The 16,231-nt window shown below is 43.5% G+C and overlaps 2 protein-coding genes across 2 annotated transcripts; both read right to left on the reverse strand.

The window, feature by feature from the left end:
• Window positions 1-295: 295 nt before the first annotated feature.
• On the reverse strand, window positions 296-10,356 carry ppp1r18 (protein phosphatase 1, regulatory subunit 18; the record flags this gene model as incomplete). Its single annotated transcript, XM_083981509.1, has 2 exons — window positions 296-2,808; window positions 6,493-10,356. The coding sequence occupies 2 exons, from the start codon at window positions 10,354-10,356 to the stop codon at window positions 2,563-2,565; spliced, it is 4,110 nt and encodes a 1,369-aa protein (XP_083837635.1). The 3' UTR covers window positions 296-2,562.
• A 1,434-nt stretch (window positions 10,357-11,790) lies between these two features.
• nrm (nurim) lies at window positions 11,791-15,987 on the reverse strand. The gene is made up of 4 exons (XM_083981956.1): window positions 15,807-15,987; window positions 14,221-14,414; window positions 13,921-14,097; window positions 11,791-12,992 (listed from the first exon to the last, which is right to left on the reverse strand). The coding sequence occupies exons 1-4, from the start codon at window positions 15,955-15,957 to the stop codon at window positions 12,663-12,665; spliced, it is 852 nt and encodes a 283-aa protein (XP_083838082.1). The 5' UTR covers window positions 15,958-15,987; the 3' UTR covers window positions 11,791-12,662.
• Between the last annotated feature and the right edge of the window lie 244 nt (window positions 15,988-16,231).

Consider the following 16,231-nt stretch of genomic DNA (forward strand, 5'->3'; position numbering starts at 1 on the left):
ATATTATAACCTCAGGGTCATTAAAAAGTTCAGAGAGATATTATTGTTGAAAAATTATTGTTGTTGAAAATCAATAAGGAACTTACAACCTACATAGCAAGAATATTTTCACCAGTAAGCGTTTATCTATAATGAGTTACCTGTGTTTTGTTCAAAATATGCCCATAGATGTGTGGAAATATAATAAAAGTAATGTTTATTAAACTGGTGTTGATTGTGACATTTTCAGTAACTTCCATAGCTTCATGGTATGAACAAATAACAATAGACAGACAATTTTTTTTTTTTCAGAATTATTTATTAGATTTTTTTTCTCTTGAAGCCAGCTTCTTCAACTCTCATAGAAAAAAATATTTTAAAAGAATTTGCACATAGTTTGCACAATATACATCCTCTTTTACCAATTAAAACATTCATTTACAAACAAGAAATGTTTTGTATAGATTATATCATAAACATAACAGAGCCAAAAGTCAGATAGCAGCTGTAATATGAAAAAGTTAATCTGGTAATTGAAATATTTAGCTGTATCATAAACATTTCTTCCTCTCAGGGACATCACACTCATACAACTATTTCCACTTCCACATGACAAAAATATCAGTTATAAATGTCCATATACATTAACTGGACTGTTACCGGCCCAGCTATTTGTCAACAATCAGACTCAATTAAACCCCATACAAGACATTGGACGCCACACACATTGCACCATAACCTGCTCAAAACAATACCCACTGAGGGTTTTTTATTTTTCTGAAAGGCTTCCGACAAGAGAAGTCAAATATCTACATGAACTGATCTTTCATATCATCTGTATGGGCAAATCCAGCAGGCACATGAAACCAGATGATATGATCACTCTTCTGTGCTGAGGCAGTGCTGACTTAAACTTAGAAAGAAATGAACATAGAAGAAACTGTGAAACACATTTACTAAAAACATAAAAAAAAAAAAAAAATCTTATCAGTTTAATTATATTGCATAGACAAGTGATCCTTCATCACACAACAGTGCACACCTGAGGGTCTTTTATAACATTTTTTTTTTTTTTTACAATATGTACCATTCTTATACATTCACAATTGTCCCGCAGTTTCCCTGAAAACAGACTAAGTATATGTCCCCCAGTAAACACAATAATGTCTCTTTTACAACTGCATAAATCAAACTGGACTGTACATTTGTTCCAAAACACTCGTTCATTCTGCTGCTATAGGTAAAACAAAACACCACAACGATTACAAAACACTCTCTTCAACAATCAAGTCAGTTGGTCGAATGAATGAAACAAAACACAAAAATCACACAATATTGTTCAACAAAATGTTGATTTTATTCATTGCAAGGGCAATTTTGGCGAAGATGACTGGCTTCTATACCGACGGCAAGACTTATCTGGAAGACAGAGAGGTGGAAGTGGAAGGTCAACCTGAGTTATGCTGCATTTTTCTAATTGCCACCAAACTCCTTCACACAAAACATGACACGTCCCAGTCACGCCAATTCAAAACTGCGACATTTTGTAGCCACAGTCATGTGAGGAACCAAGACATACTGTATGTGTGATTTGTGTGTGTGTGTGTGCATCTAGTTCAGCTACATTTTGAAATGCAAAGTTGTGCTGTTGACATGGAGGAAGCTACTGTAACTTGTGCGCTCTGTTGCACCGTCAACATAAACCTCTTCTGTCCACAAGTTGGTTTCTACGTGGTTTTGAAACAGGAGTGGATGGCATAAATACTAGTTTTGTAAACACCTTTCCATCCTGTTAGTAACAAAGTTACCTTGCTTACGGACAATCAAAGAATAGTTTGCATGCTAAATGATTCTTAGCTAAAAGACCTTTCCACCATTTGATAACTCTTTATTGAAGTACGTTATGTAAATGTTTGACGACAGAAGGTGAAATACACATTTTGTGAATGAATGTATTGCCCTGTAGTTACCATGCTAATGAACCTAACAACTTGAAATCTTTTTTCTTCCCTCTCAATCACTATTTTGCATTAAGCGATGTATAATCCTGAGAAGACAGGGGTCAATGGTGCAAATACATGTTTTTAAGAAATTAGATAATTATTGCCAAATCAGCAATTAAGCTAAGGATGGTACAAGTACATAAAAAAAATTATAGAGCACTTTCCATAATCTGTGGTACTCAGGCCAAAGTTCATTGAACCCAAAGTCTTTAAAAACATGTGTTGTTTAACTATAAATAGCTGGATTAAGAAGGATTGTTTTTAGCATCTATGGGATTGAAATAACAAAATAACAGTGCTCACGTTCTTTGTAATAAAAAAAAAAACATGTCGCCAACAATGGAGCCGTATGGCACAAAGGAACAAGATATATGAGATTTTGGACATCGATCTGATAAATCAATTGGTTTTGGTCTATTTATGCAGTTTGTTAAAAAGAAAATCATGCACACAGAGAATAATGCCATTCTTATCTTTAAATGAAAAAAAAAGTGTGATTTTTGCTGAAGTCCACACGTATGGCGAGTTTCACAGGGGAGCACAGACGTTTGTAGGACATGTTGAATTTGCGTACGTCTCATTAAACACTGTGTTTTTTAAGAAGTGGGTGACACTGACCCACTCTCTGACCCCGTCCCGCCGTGGTAGTCCCAACATTACTTGTGCTTTTGGACACTATCGCTCCTCCTCCTTCTGCTTCAGCTTCCCCCTGCTCTCCCTGCGGTCTCCCCAGGTCATGAGGGTAGGGGGTGCAGGCCAGCATGGAGGTCTCTGAGGGGTACTCACACACCTGCTCCAGCTGCTCCTCATCGAAACACACCTTCACCTGGGAAATTAGCAGAGGGAGGCATTTATTTTACATTTAAAAAAGAAAGTTAAATAAACCTCACCATGGACCTTGTTATTGTTATTAGATGTGTTTCCTGACCACCTATTTACCACAGAACAATGTTATATATTACATGTGTTGCGGATGATTGCAAGAAAATGATTAGCCTACTATTAATTGGATGAAGCCTAACCCTCCATGATCGCTCAAAGGTTATAGATAGTAAAACATGAACATGATGGACTGCCCAGCTACAGCTAAAAGTGCCTATGAGAAGATGGACCCCAGTTATTGACTATCTTGCCTAAGATGCCTAAAAAAATGTATTTATTGTTTTAAATATCCCTTTTTTGTAGTTACAGAACTACGGTAGATAAGTGCTCTACCTTTATACAGTGCTATCCCTGCGTGACAGATGAGGCCCAATCTCAAAATATTTTTTTTGTTTGTTTTCCTTTGTGATGTTTATTGCCTTTGTAATGTGCATTAAGGGCCATACATTAAAAAAAATTAAATAAAGGAAAGAAAGTTCAATTATATTAAATATTAATATTTTCTGTATTTGCTGAGAACTGATTTTTCCCACACACGTGTAAACACGGGCTGGCGGCATTAAGGAGTGTTTGTACGCTGTCAGTGTAATGTCAACTGACAGCACTAGGCTTAACACAGCAAAAATACTCCCTCTGTGAAAGTGCTTACAGACTGAAAAGTTCATCTGCCAACTTATCTATTATTCAGGGAAAGATACTGTATATTATATTAATACGAAGGTGAGATACGCATTCAGGAGAAGCCGAAACAGAAACACAAGGTTTGGTTTACACCTTCTCTTACGTAAAGGGTTGTAAAGGAAAATTAAATGATGTGGTGTTTAGCTTGTCTTCACCTGGGCTGACAGATGCTTGTGTGGAGTTTGTTTACCCAGAGGTCAGCATGGTTTACACAGACGGCCTAAACGTAACAGGAAACAGCAGAAGATCCACAGCCATGTCTTATAATAACAACAGCTTAACCCCTGAGACCTGGACCTGCGCTGTAGTAAACTTAGCCAGAGGTGTTGCAGACGTGATCTGGACGGAGGCTGAAACGTCGTACAGACACCAGCAGACTCCACACACACGCTATGCAAGTTACTGCTGCTGCTTCACCTTGTGACTGTGGCTGTCTGCATGCAGAGGAGCGCAGATAATAGCTCTGCATTAGAGAAGCCGAATGGGCAAATCATGCTAAGGCACAGGAGGCTAATCCTCCCTCCCTGAACCTGATTAACCCAGGCAGCACAGCGGGACGGCAGAGGCACCCAGCGAAGGCACAGAAACTGAAACAGTTGGAGAATAACAGACAGAAGGAGAAGGAGAGGGACGCTTTAAGTTATATTTAACCACAATTTGTCAGTTTTTCTTCACAGTTTCAGTGGTGCTTGATTATAGATGTTTTTTTTTTTTCGACCAGTGTTCAGACTAAAACAATTTCCCATTCCCCTTCAGAAGTATATGGAAATTGTTACATATTTCTGTATTTATGCTATATACTGTATACATAATATAACTTAATAAATAGATGTTGGCCAAAAATATCAAGTAGATAAATCAATTTCTGAACAATTAATAATTTATGCGTCATGAGTGGATTCAGGAGAAATTTGTGAATGCATATCAACATAAAAAGCACATGCATGAGGAGAAACTTGAGGAGGGGGAGGACGAAGGTGAGGATCAAGCAGGTTAGGTCTTTACTCCCCCCCTCTGTGACATGATGGTGTGGTTAAGAGGGGGCGGGGAGGGGGAGAGTAAAGACGGCCTGACGTCAAACAGTCTGAAGGGCGACAATGTGAGAGCAACAGGTGGTCAGAGAATCACAAAGTGGTCACTCGCCGCAGCTAAAGACGACTGCGACGGTGATTTATAGACAGAGACAGGAAGAGAATTACCCAACTCTCTTCCAGAAAGTAAAACAAAGGATTATGTAGAGGGATATATTCACAAAAACCTTAGGTTATTTCCAAATAACTCACAGTAAATGGGAAACTGAGACTTGAAGAAGAAAAAAAGTTCACAGACAAGGAAGAGCATCAAATCCTGCACCACCAGTTTCTCTTGAAACATGTAACATTAAATAAAACAGGCACTAAAAAAGGGCACCACGTCACTTCCTCATGTCGTTCTCTGCGTGTCTATCTTGTTTGGGAGAAGTGAAAAGGTCTGAAAGAGGAAGTGAGCAAAAAACACTCTGGTAGACCAAACAGCAAGTCTTCAATCATCAATAATTCTCTCAATATGTCCGTCAAACGCAATCATTTTCCTCCGTCCTCCCTCTCCACTGCTCTTTTGTTGGCATGTTAGATCACCATCAAGTTTTTTTCCCCCCCTCGCATCTCCCTGTCTTCTTTCCATTTCTATTTCACCCACGTCCAACTAAAGAGTTAGCGGCCCTGCTGTCAGAGAGACTCAGCCATACAGTGGAAGGTCAGTGTGGTCAAAATATGTTTGCCAAGACTCCAGTGAAACAAACCAATCCCCCGCTAGGAAACAGCCAAGAAGATACAAAGAGAGATTTGTCTGCGAGGCAGGGAGGGCTGACTCAACAAAAAATGGCAGAATTGGTGCGAGGGAACAAGGAAGCAGTCTGCAACACACTCAGATGCAGACTCAGGGGAAATCACCAGCAGTTTAACAACTCTTGCATAGAAAAAAATGGAGCTAATGACAATTTAATTCCTCTAATAGTCAGGTGCAATAAAACATGCATCTTCACAGCCAGGACGCTGTGGTAAAGATTGAAGTTTATTTCTATGTAAGTTGAAGCCTTTGCCACCCTTTTCTCCCCCCACAAGAGCTCACCTCCCCTTTGTTCTCAAACAGGCACATGCTTCAGTAAAAGTAAAAGAAAAAAGAGGAAACACAAAGTCCTAATATAAACTTTGACTGCAGCGATGCTCTTTTGTTGCTTCAGTTGACCCAGCTATGATTGAATTAGTATGAATACCAGTGTGGTAGACCATGTGATGTTAGGTAGGCAGACGAAATGCAAAATGCAACAAAGAAAAGGAGACAGGATGGAGGAAGGAGCTGTCTGCCAGTCACTGTGGTTTCCTACTCAACTTTTCTGTCTCCACCGAAGCCTGAAATGTTACTGTTACTGTTCACTTTCTGCAAAAAAACAAAGGAGTAGCATGAAACTCTCCAGTCCAGCAAACAATATAGCTTCAATTACTGTAACACAAAAGCGGTTTGTTTGTTTGTCTTTTTTAAGAATAAACCACTCATGTGCCTGAATATGTTGTCAGCCTGTACGCGTCTGGCTGAATATGTACAGCATGGAGGATCACTGTCAAGAGGGTTAAAAGTCAAAAAAGCCAAGCAAAGGGCTAAGACTGCAGAGGCAAATGGTAAAGCAGATCACTCCAGGATTTTATGGCTAAGAATCAAGATGTCGTGCTTGATAAGGCTTTAACCGGCTTAGGTCGGTCTCTGTGATCACACTTCTCAATCAAAAGGGATGTTCTCCCAGTGAAAGGGGATTCTGCCTGACGACATGGGACCATCAGGCAGGTGGCTTAAGGACGGTGATACCTGCTGCTGACCAGACCCACCCCCGGGTTGTGTGTCCATGTTAGAGAGCAACATTTACTTCCATAAAGACACATTATTAAAAAGGACTAGATTGGTTTCCACTCACCTTTTTCGGGGTTCCTCTGTTTTTGACCAGACAAGACTTTTCCAGATTCTGATATCCACCAATCACCTCAATCTCCTCCGCTGTGGGGTACTTCTTCTTGGTTGGTTCAGCTGCAGTCTGGGCCTGCTGCGATGGGGTCTTTGCAGAAGACGATCCTGCTGATGTAGACCCCGTTGTTCCTCCTCCTCCTCCTCCTCCAGCGACAGGTCTTTTTGGGGTGATTGTGATGGTGGCGCCTCTCTTCACTTGGCCCCCGGAGGCGCTCTTGATGGAGAAGAGCGTGGGAGATGGGGTGGGGGATGGAGAGACACTGGGAGACTGGGCAGGAGACGGGGAGCTGGGCGAGGAGGCCGGGGTCGGGGCGCCGCCGGCGGGTTTCAGGGAATCGTCCGGGGATTGCTGATTCCTGAGAAACGAGGGGGTGACGGTGATAGTTTGTTTGACCTGGGACGTTGGAGAACAAACACGCTGAGGCGCCATCTTGTAGTTTGATTCGGACTGATCCTTCTCCTGGGTCTTGACATCGTCCTTTACCTGGTGCTTTAACCCCACTCTGGGGCTTTGCTGCCTTTTTAAGTTTGGTGATGTAGAAGACTTCAGCGCTTCCTGCTCCTTCAGCTGAAACTGCTCTATCTGCCGTTGTATCATCTGCACCCCACTGAGGTCCTCACCTGTCAAAGCTTTGCTGCTGTCCCCCTGCTGTGCGTTCGATATGATGGGTTTCACTTTAACAAGGTGCACCGGTGAAATGTCCACAGTCCTGTCCCTCAGACACAAACCCGACCTCGAGCCGACGGTCTCCAAGTTGTAGATCCGGCTCATGGCTGCAAGGGAGTTGGGATGAGGGGGCGACGGGGAAAGGGATTTTGTGGGGTCGAGAGATGATGTATATTCCTCTACCTCCTCCTCCAACAGCTCCTTCTTCTCGTCCTCCTCCCCCTCTTCTTCTCCTCCGCTCTCGTGTCGGCCCCTGTGGCGCCTCAGCTGTTCCTCCACATGTTTCAGGGGGTCGTCTTCATCCTCAGAGATATGGGAGCTGTCAGAGATCGCTTCAGAGGCAGCAGTGGCGTAGCCGCTCGCTACTTCCTCTCCTCTGACGGCTTGTGAGTGCAGGGCAGAAACAGGAAGCTGGGGGCAGGTTTTCAACATGTCAACTTCCTGCGTGACGTCAAACGCAGCCATGGATGTCTGCGCTGCAGCTTCTTCCTGTCCCCGTTCGGGTTCAACCGACCTCTTCCGCGTATGAGCTGCAGCTTCCCACTCTGCCTCCGCTCCCCTCTCGTCGTCGTACCTGTCCGCAGCTGTTTGACTCTCGGTCGCCTCTGCAGCCTCGCTCCCGTCTCCATCCTGCATCTCTCTTTGTCTCGACTTCTCCAGCTCTCTTTGCCGGATTTTCTCCCGCAGCGACTCGATGCGGCTCAGGGGCTTCCCGACCCTCCAGCTATCCCTCCTCTCAACCTTCTGCCCTCCCTCCCAGTCTTGTCCATCGTCGCTTTCCGCCACAGCTTTTTTCCTCTCCACCATTTCTTCTGCGACGTAAAACACAGTCCTGGGGATCTGAATCTCCAGGGGGGATGGGGCGATCGCCATAGGTGCGATCCTTTTTGGAGATCTGGGCGTCACATCAGGAATGAGGCTCTCAGATCCGACATCCTGTTTGCAATCTCTGTGAGCCCTTTCTCCTTTCTCGGTGCTGTAAACAGTCGTGTCTCCTATTTTCTCTATTTTGCTTATAAGATCCTCAGTGTGCTGGGACAAAACATTGTGTGTTAGGTAGGGTCCTCGTGGTCCTGTACCGCTCCACTCTGGGCCTCTGTGGGGGTCTCTAGCCCGATCCGGGACTGTGCAGAGAAGACTGGAGCACTCTGTGAAAGCTGACTCGTGTCTGTAGTGACTCTCTGCCTCTGCTGATGCAGCCGTGACGTAACTCTGCACAGTTTCTAGAGGGGTAACGCTTTCAAATCCATCAGACACCCTTCTGTCGCTAACTTGTGCCTCGACTTGTCCTCCTGCGTCTGAGTCTCTCTCTGCACTCAGCTCCCTTTCCAAACTTTTCTCATCTGACATCTGTCGCTTTACGTCTCTCTCCGCTCTCGTTTTCCCGTCCTGCCTGATCGGCAGTCTCCTGGCGAACGAGATTCCCTCTGTGTTTTTGACGGACGCGACCGTGAACCCTTCGTCTCCCTCCACATCGCTTGCCTTCTCTGCAGCTCTCTTATCGACGGGCTCGGCCTTCTTGACCTCACTCCTGCTCTCACCCTCATTTTTAACGCACCCGTCTCTATGTTTTCCAAACCTGTCTCTGTCCAAAAGCCGTGCACACCCCATTTTGATCTTTGCCGTGGTTTCCCTCCCTAAACCCACCAGGTCTACCCATGGGGCCACGTTCTTTTCTGAATACATCCTCCCTCCTGTTTTTCTCTCAAAATACAATTCGTCACCTAAACCGTTCTCCTTAGCGCAGATGACTCGATCAGAGAAACTTAAGGAGCGCTTCGGCACGCCTTTCATCAGCATGCTCCTCCCATCTGCCTTCCTCTCCTCAGATTGTTGGTCATCTTCGTCTGAGTATTTTCTCCTTCCATGTTGGAGGTTCTCAGAGCTTTTGGACCGAGATGGCGGCTTAGGGAGCTCTCCGAATTTACTCAGCAGCTGGCTAACCCTCCCTCCTCTCTCAACAAACACGTTATCATCCGAGCTGTCCTTCTTGTCTTCCTTGATAACTGTCGCCTGGCCCCGCGGTCTCTCTTTCTCCTTAACACCATCTTTCTCTTTCTCTTTTGGCCAGGACATGTCTGCTCTCAGCTCCCTGCCCCCACTCTCCCTCCTTACGTCCATGCTGCACTTCATCTCTCCATCCTCCCTCCCTTTCCCTGGTTCAGGGCTCGCTGAGGGTTTTATGATCAGAACCTCGGAGGCTCGGATCTCGGTGACGCTCCCCCCTCCGGCCAGAATCTCCCTCAGGTCCATCTTCATCCCTCTCTTCCCCTGGTGGTCCTCCTCGGGCCTCTCCCTCTCCGCCTCCCTCCACCTCCCCCTCCTCTCATCACTGCCTTTCCTGTTCTGTTCGATGATGATGATGTTGTCGGCTCGGATGGTTCGTAGACCGGGGACGTGGGGAGAAAACGAACCCGGCGGTGGATCCGTTTCCTTCTCCTCCTCGTCTTTTCTGACTTTGACCTGTTCCCTCTCCTTCATCGCATCTTTAATAGACTCTTTCCGCTGGTTTTTATCTTTCTCCCATCTCTCCCTGCTACTCTCTCTTTCTCTTCCTTGACTCCTGTCCCTGTTTCTCTCCATTTCCCGTCCCTCACTTAAATCTCTGAATCTCTCTATTTTCAGCTCTATAGCTCTTCCTCTTCCTGACTGCACATCTTGACCTTTGGGGCTCGATTTTTCCTTCTCCTTCTCCTGCTCCTTCTCTTTGATCTCTGGCTCGTTCCCTGCATCTGAATCCCTGCCCTTCCTCCATGAACTCTGTGTGCGAATAAATGGGTTTTCATGGACTGGAACGATAGTTTCCAAAGACACCTGGCTCGCTGATTTGGGGTCTGCATCCAGCCACAGCCCCGGGTCTGGACTGAGTGATGGTTCAATACCCAGATTAAGTGTTACAGAGCTGTCCGTGTCGCTCAGACCATCAGATCTGACGTCCACCTGCAGGAGACACATGTCTCTGTCCTTCTCCTTGTCACTCACAGGGTCCTGCTTCGCTTTCCTCCGCTGGATGATCCCCCTCTTCCAGGCAGGCATGCTGGCAAGCTTCTCCTCCTCCTCTTTTTCCCTCCTCTCTCGCTCCTCCTCCTCTCGCCTCTTTTTCTCCAGCAGGAGTTGCTTCCATTCCGGCAGAGAGGAGACAGACATAACAGAAAAAATGCACGTTTTTTGGACAGAGTGGTCGGTGCTGGTCCTCTTTGAAGCCTCTGGGACTGGTCTGCAAAGACAGGGAATTATAAAATAAAATCAGTTCTCTCTCATAATTACGTTAAATAAAAGTGTGCATCACTCAGAATTGAACTTGCATCACGTTTTTACAGTAAAAATATAGCCTACTGATATAAGTTATTCATATTTTATTAGTGGCATAAAAGAAGATGAGACAACATGTGGAGTTTGCACAGGATAAAAGATCTACAGCTCAAATTAACTTGCAACACATTTTACACATGTAGCCAAACCACTTTCTGCTTGAATGTATTTTTACTGATTCAAATCTTAAATCAAACTCACCAAAACGCCCAGTTTTTACGAAGATCCTATCAAATCCGCTTCGACTTCACAGTCATGTCCACTTGTGTGCGTCTTGGCTGTGCGTAATGCGCTCCAATCGGTGCGGGCGAGAGAAAAAAAATCCTCCCTCGCCAAATAACTGACAGACTAATCTATGCTGTCAAAACGGAGTGTTTAGAAACACCGTGCGACCCACTCAAATCACCCCGCAACCTGCCTGTGCAGCAGGGGCATGGAGAAAAACCTCCGTCGTCCGTATTGTAGTAAATGTTTCAGGCTTTGGGAGCCGCAGCACTGTAATCCGATAATAACATTAAATTCCGTCAGGAGCGTTTAGTGGCACACACCATATTGTCGGACCTAAGAAAAGGCGTTTAAAGTACATAGCCGCCTGCCCGGGCACCAACCCCCCCTCTCCCCCCACCCCCGTCGTCTCATCCCTCCTTTACCGCAAGGCTAATTGGAAAAGAGGTGGACGGAGGGAGGGAGGAAGGAAGGAGGGAGAGAGGCGTGGTTGTGAAACGGGCTGTGGAGTCAGCAGGGCAGAGCTGCAGTTCACCTGAGGATGACCCGGCTCCATCCAGCTTCATCCAACTCCCATGTTGTCAAAACATGTAAACATTGCAGATTATTAGAGTTTGGAAATAGCTATTTTAAATTAATTGAAATTTTGTTTTGGTTTTTCAATTGGTAAGATGTTTTTGAGTTGTAGCTGTGTTATACTGTTGTTTAGTGATATTTCTTTCTTATCCTAAATGACCAAATCAATGTTAACACTTCGAATTCTGATCATATTTTCAGTATTGATAGTAGACTATTAAGCGTCTTTGAGCACTTGTAAAAGCGCATTATAAATAAGATTTATTATTAATATTGTGAGTTGTAATTTATATTTTGACTTTCATTGACCCTCTGCCGTTTAACATTAATCTAACAGTGCAAATAATTTAAACAGCAAAGAAATTATCATACACATCATATACCTGCAGTGTACAGTTTATTACATTTATTCAACATAATTTTGAAAACTCATACACTCATACAGTACCTTTAAATTTGAGACTCGATGACATATAACCCGTTTACCTTGTGATCCTTGGATTATCAAGTCAAAGTTCAAATTGTATCAAATAGACTTTACATTTGTTTTCTTTACAAAGATAAAGCTGCATTTTTTCAGTGTGAAACCTTAACATTACATTCAATTAAATTTGAAATCAGTGTGCTGAGAAATGCAGAAGGGATACACCTGGTACATGGACATTTTACAGCCTATAAAAATATACTCTGATGAACAAAAACACATCCAGCACAGTTAAAAAAAAAAAAAAATCTGGAGGGATTCTATGCAAAAATATTTGATCTCCAACTGCAGAATGGCCAAATTTAAAAATGCAAAATAAGCCCCATCAATTAGTTGTACTTGTTTCAGTAGGTGTAGTGTTACTAAAAAAAAGAAATTACTATTAGCAAATTGTTGATGATAGACGATATAAAATCCAGCCCCCAAAATCTGCTTCTGTTTTGACTACACAAAATAAACGTTCTGAATGTTTCCTTTTAAATTTCAGCTGTAAACGGAAATACATTATCAATATAAATATACAGTTTCTGTTATGTAATGTTAAGTTGGCTCAGAAATGAGACAGTGATACCAGCTACCTTTAGAAAACAGTGATAAGTGGAGGTGGAATAAAATCTCCTGTTCATAATAAAACTCTCCCTTTTTAAAACTAATATAAAGTAAAAAATAAAAAATAAAAAATACAGTGTCAAGTTGTAAAAATTCAGTTCAAGTGTTGATGTTTAAAATGGAGCAGGTTTGTTCTAAATCAGCACAGCAGGAATCAGGCTGAAGTCAGTTTGGGATTAAGTATTTCTGGTTGATATTCAGACATCAGTTATCTTTTCATCTCAGAAGCTTGAACAGCATCTTCACTTCACTTCTCCTTGTGGTTGCTGCTGCTGCTGCTGCTGCTGTCGTCATCGGTGTCGGCGACGCCCCGGTGTGGCTCGGCGAGGAGCTGCATCTTGCCTCTAATCTGGACGCAGAGGTAGGCTAAATCCTGCTTGTCCAGAGAGTGAGCCAGGGCCAGGTAGCCCGACAGAGTCCCCGCCAGCAGGAGCCGGTCCAGAGACAAGGCCGGCAGGAGCCACAGCACAACGCCCAGCTCCAGACACACCGGGTGGCGGAGGTGAGACAGGAAGCGCCGGGCGTGAGGCGACTTGTGAGCCAGGGGGTCTCCTAAACCGAAACACTCGTAATACACCTGAGGGAGGCAGGCAGGAGTGCAGCAGGGTGAGACGCTATAAGAGCCAAATTAGGTTAAGCAGCAGCAGCACCAATAATGAGTCACCTCTAAAATCTTTACGTAACATTTTAGAGGTTTTCATAATCACCGTCACAGATTACCCAGTCCCTGTTACGCACAATTAGATCTTCTTGTATATGTCATGATGCTATTTTGGCACCAAATCCAAATGAGGATATTAATCCGTTTTCTTGAAGGATGTGGATTTCTCAGTGAGCTGTGCTGCTGATCCCATTGAAAAACCAAATTATGTTTTTAATCTTGAATTATGACATTCTTGTATTCTGTTTTATAAATAAAAGTAGAGGTGTTGGATGAATAATTTTGCTGACTAACTCGACTGCTTCGTGTATGTAGCCATGTATCTCAGCGGCTCTATTGAGGTTTTTCGGAGCAGTCATCAGCTGCAGACTCGTCGTCGTCACCATCATCATCATCATGGTTAATTTTACTGAGGATGGCAGACAAGCTCAGTCTGTCTGTCCTTTTTTTTTAATATGAGCAATTTACCATAAGAAATGTCTTTTTTTTTCTAAAAGGAAATTTAATTATTATATGACACATATCACTCCTTTCATTAAACAGTGGTGTCAGTGTGACCACTTTTAAATCTTTGTCATAGCCATTGGTAACATCTAATTTGTGTTTCACTTACTTATGTTTATGCTGTCCGACACTTTTAGGATGCTCACTTGAATTGCTCTTTTCTCTTACCTAGTTTCATTTTACTTGTGAAGCATTTTGTAACTCTTCTGTAGTTCTGTATGATCATTTCTATTTTACAAAAGATAAAAACTATAGCACATGAAACTCACACTGCCTCAGATTTCTGTGCTAATCATTTTTTAATTAAATTCTAATAGTTGACTAATGAAACCCTGGGTACCTGCTTGATGCCCAGCAGCTCGGGGTAGTCGACCAGCATGAGGATGCTGCAGATGATGGCCCAGCAAAGGAAATGCAGAGAGAAGCAGAGCAGAGGGAACCAGATACTCCAGGGCGCATGACGCACCGACCACAGACAGGGGGCGCTAGTGACCGGCTGCCAGTACCGCATCATGATCTAACACAGGAGAAAATACAGTAAGTTCACTGATGCATGACTGTAGACATTAAGAATTAAATTTAGATTTTAGGTTATCTGAGGTCCATGACAATAAAAGCATGTCTGTCGTTGTAGCTATACCTGGAGTGCCAGTGCAGTGGTGAAGCAGTATGCCGTCCTGTTCAGGGCCCCGAGCAGCGACTGGAGCACCTGCTTGACAGGTGACCAGGAGAGCAGGCTGTGCTGGATGGTGAAGAGCGCCAGCAGCCCCACATCCACAACAAGAGACCTGAGGACGGAGCTGTCCTGCAGCGCCACCGACCATGGTATGGAGTCTGTGGTGTGGACAAGAGGAGAGAGGTTATTATGTTTCTATTGAGCATTGAAATATGGTCATTTCTATATAAACAACGATAATACAGTTGAAACAGAGCCACAAAATAATAAACCAACAAGAAAATTAAAGAAACAATAAAGCCTTTACTTGGCCTACACAAACATTATAATTTACAAGCTGTAGGCTACTATTTAGACCAGGGGTATCAAACTAATTTTAGTTCAGGGGCCACAAATAGTGCAATTTGATCTCAAGTGGGCCAGACCAGTACACTAATAGCATGATAACCTATAAATAAAAATAACTTTGAATTTTTTCCTACATTATTAAGATGTTTACCGTTAATAAACTATCCTTTTACAAAACATCTGCAACCTGAAATTTCATGAGAAAAATATGTGCAATTTTAACAATATCTATGCTTCTTTTGTCTTCTATGTAAGTTTCACACTTGGCCATTCATGGCCCTTTAATAATAACACACTGCTATCCATGGACCCATGAAGACAACAACTCCTGTTCACGAGCACTAGAGCGTTAAACATGCCACAGAAATACCCCAAACACACAAACACCTACTGTGTTGAATTTAAGGAAAATTTAAGCTTGGTTTAAAAAAAAAAAAAAAAGTTAAGTTAAACTGGTGATCCCGATATCTAAGCGTGGTTCGCCTTGAGTGTTTGATTTTTTTTTCCCGTGTTCGCGTTAAGATTTCGGTTGCGACCAGCGCCGTTTTTGAAGACTGACACTGTTCAAAACATTGATGCATTTATAAGATAAGAGTTTAAAACAGATTTTTTACCCCACTTTTTCTAGGAATACAGCCGAACAACAGAGAGGACATCGAAGCCAGTAGTGTGGATGTCGCTTCTGGGCGAAATACACCCATCAACAGGTAAAACATGTCCTATTATTGTCCAAGTCTCACTAAATATACACCATAAACGACTGGTGATAGCTGAAAGTGGAGGGAAAGGGGAAGGAAAGAACATTATAAACCGCAGAATCTATTTGTTAGAAATGAGAAGATAGATCAATCCGAAATCTCGAAAAGTTATTCGCCCAACGTGGGGCTCGAACCCACGACCCTGAGATTAAGAGTCTCATGCTCTACCGACTGAGCTAGCCGGGCGTTAGCATGCTAACGGAAGTACGTCACTTTAACGAAAGTGCAGCACAACTCCCGGGACTGTTGATTGGGAAAGTTAGGGGGCTTCTTACTCATAGTAAGTAATACCACATAAATTGCGTTATAAATCGCCCCCCCAACATGGTGTTATTACCTCTGTAAGAACAATGAGTTCAACCCTGAGAGCCGCTGTTTCAGTCATAAAAAACAAACTTTTCCTGGGGGGCTTTGCCAGTGCCAGGAGTGGTTACCGAGGCTTACCTTGACACAGTGTCGTCTCACCGGTGATGTTGTGATAAATGGCCCGAAACGACACGAACCGAACGAAGTCTGCACCAGATATGAAAACAAACGCAAAGTTTAGCAGAGTCACGGTGCACAGAGCGCAGCCACGTACCGTGACTGACGCCATTTCAATCACCGTTTATCTTCATTTGGCAACGTCCACAGTGGTCTCTTCTCTTCCGGGGAGGGGAGCTGCTGCTGCTGCTGCTGGTGCCGATTATTGACACTAGGTGGCGGTATAAACCATATAAACCACCACCAGGACAAAGTGCGTAAACCTCTCTGCTGCTGCCAAACTGGATTTTTATCAGTAGATATTTGCATATAGCTACGTATTATAAGGAAACTAGCACCTGGACACTGACAGGTGTCTTTTGTGGTCATTTTTGTTTTTGTTTTAT

This window comes from Trachurus trachurus (assembly GCF_905171665.1).
Source record: "Trachurus trachurus genome assembly, chromosome: 11".
NCBI classification, from domain to species: domain Eukaryota; kingdom Metazoa; phylum Chordata; class Actinopteri; order Carangiformes; family Carangidae; genus Trachurus; species Trachurus trachurus.

What these genes read in the sequence shown, in the direction of transcription:
- nrm (XM_083981956.1), bottom strand. Translation starts at nt 15,957, where the DNA reads ATGGCGTCAGTCACGGTACGTGGCTGCGCTCTGTGCACCGTGACTCTG. An exon ending in TGAGACGACACTGTGTCAAG is followed by an intron (nt 14,415 to 15,806) that starts GTAAGCCTCGGT and finishes TCCACACCACAG; the next exon opens with ACTCCATACCATGGTCGGTG. An exon ending in CCACTGCACTGGCACTCCAG is followed by an intron (nt 14,098 to 14,220) that starts GTATAGCTACAA and finishes CTCCTGTGTTAG; the next exon opens with ATCATGATGCGGTACTGGCA.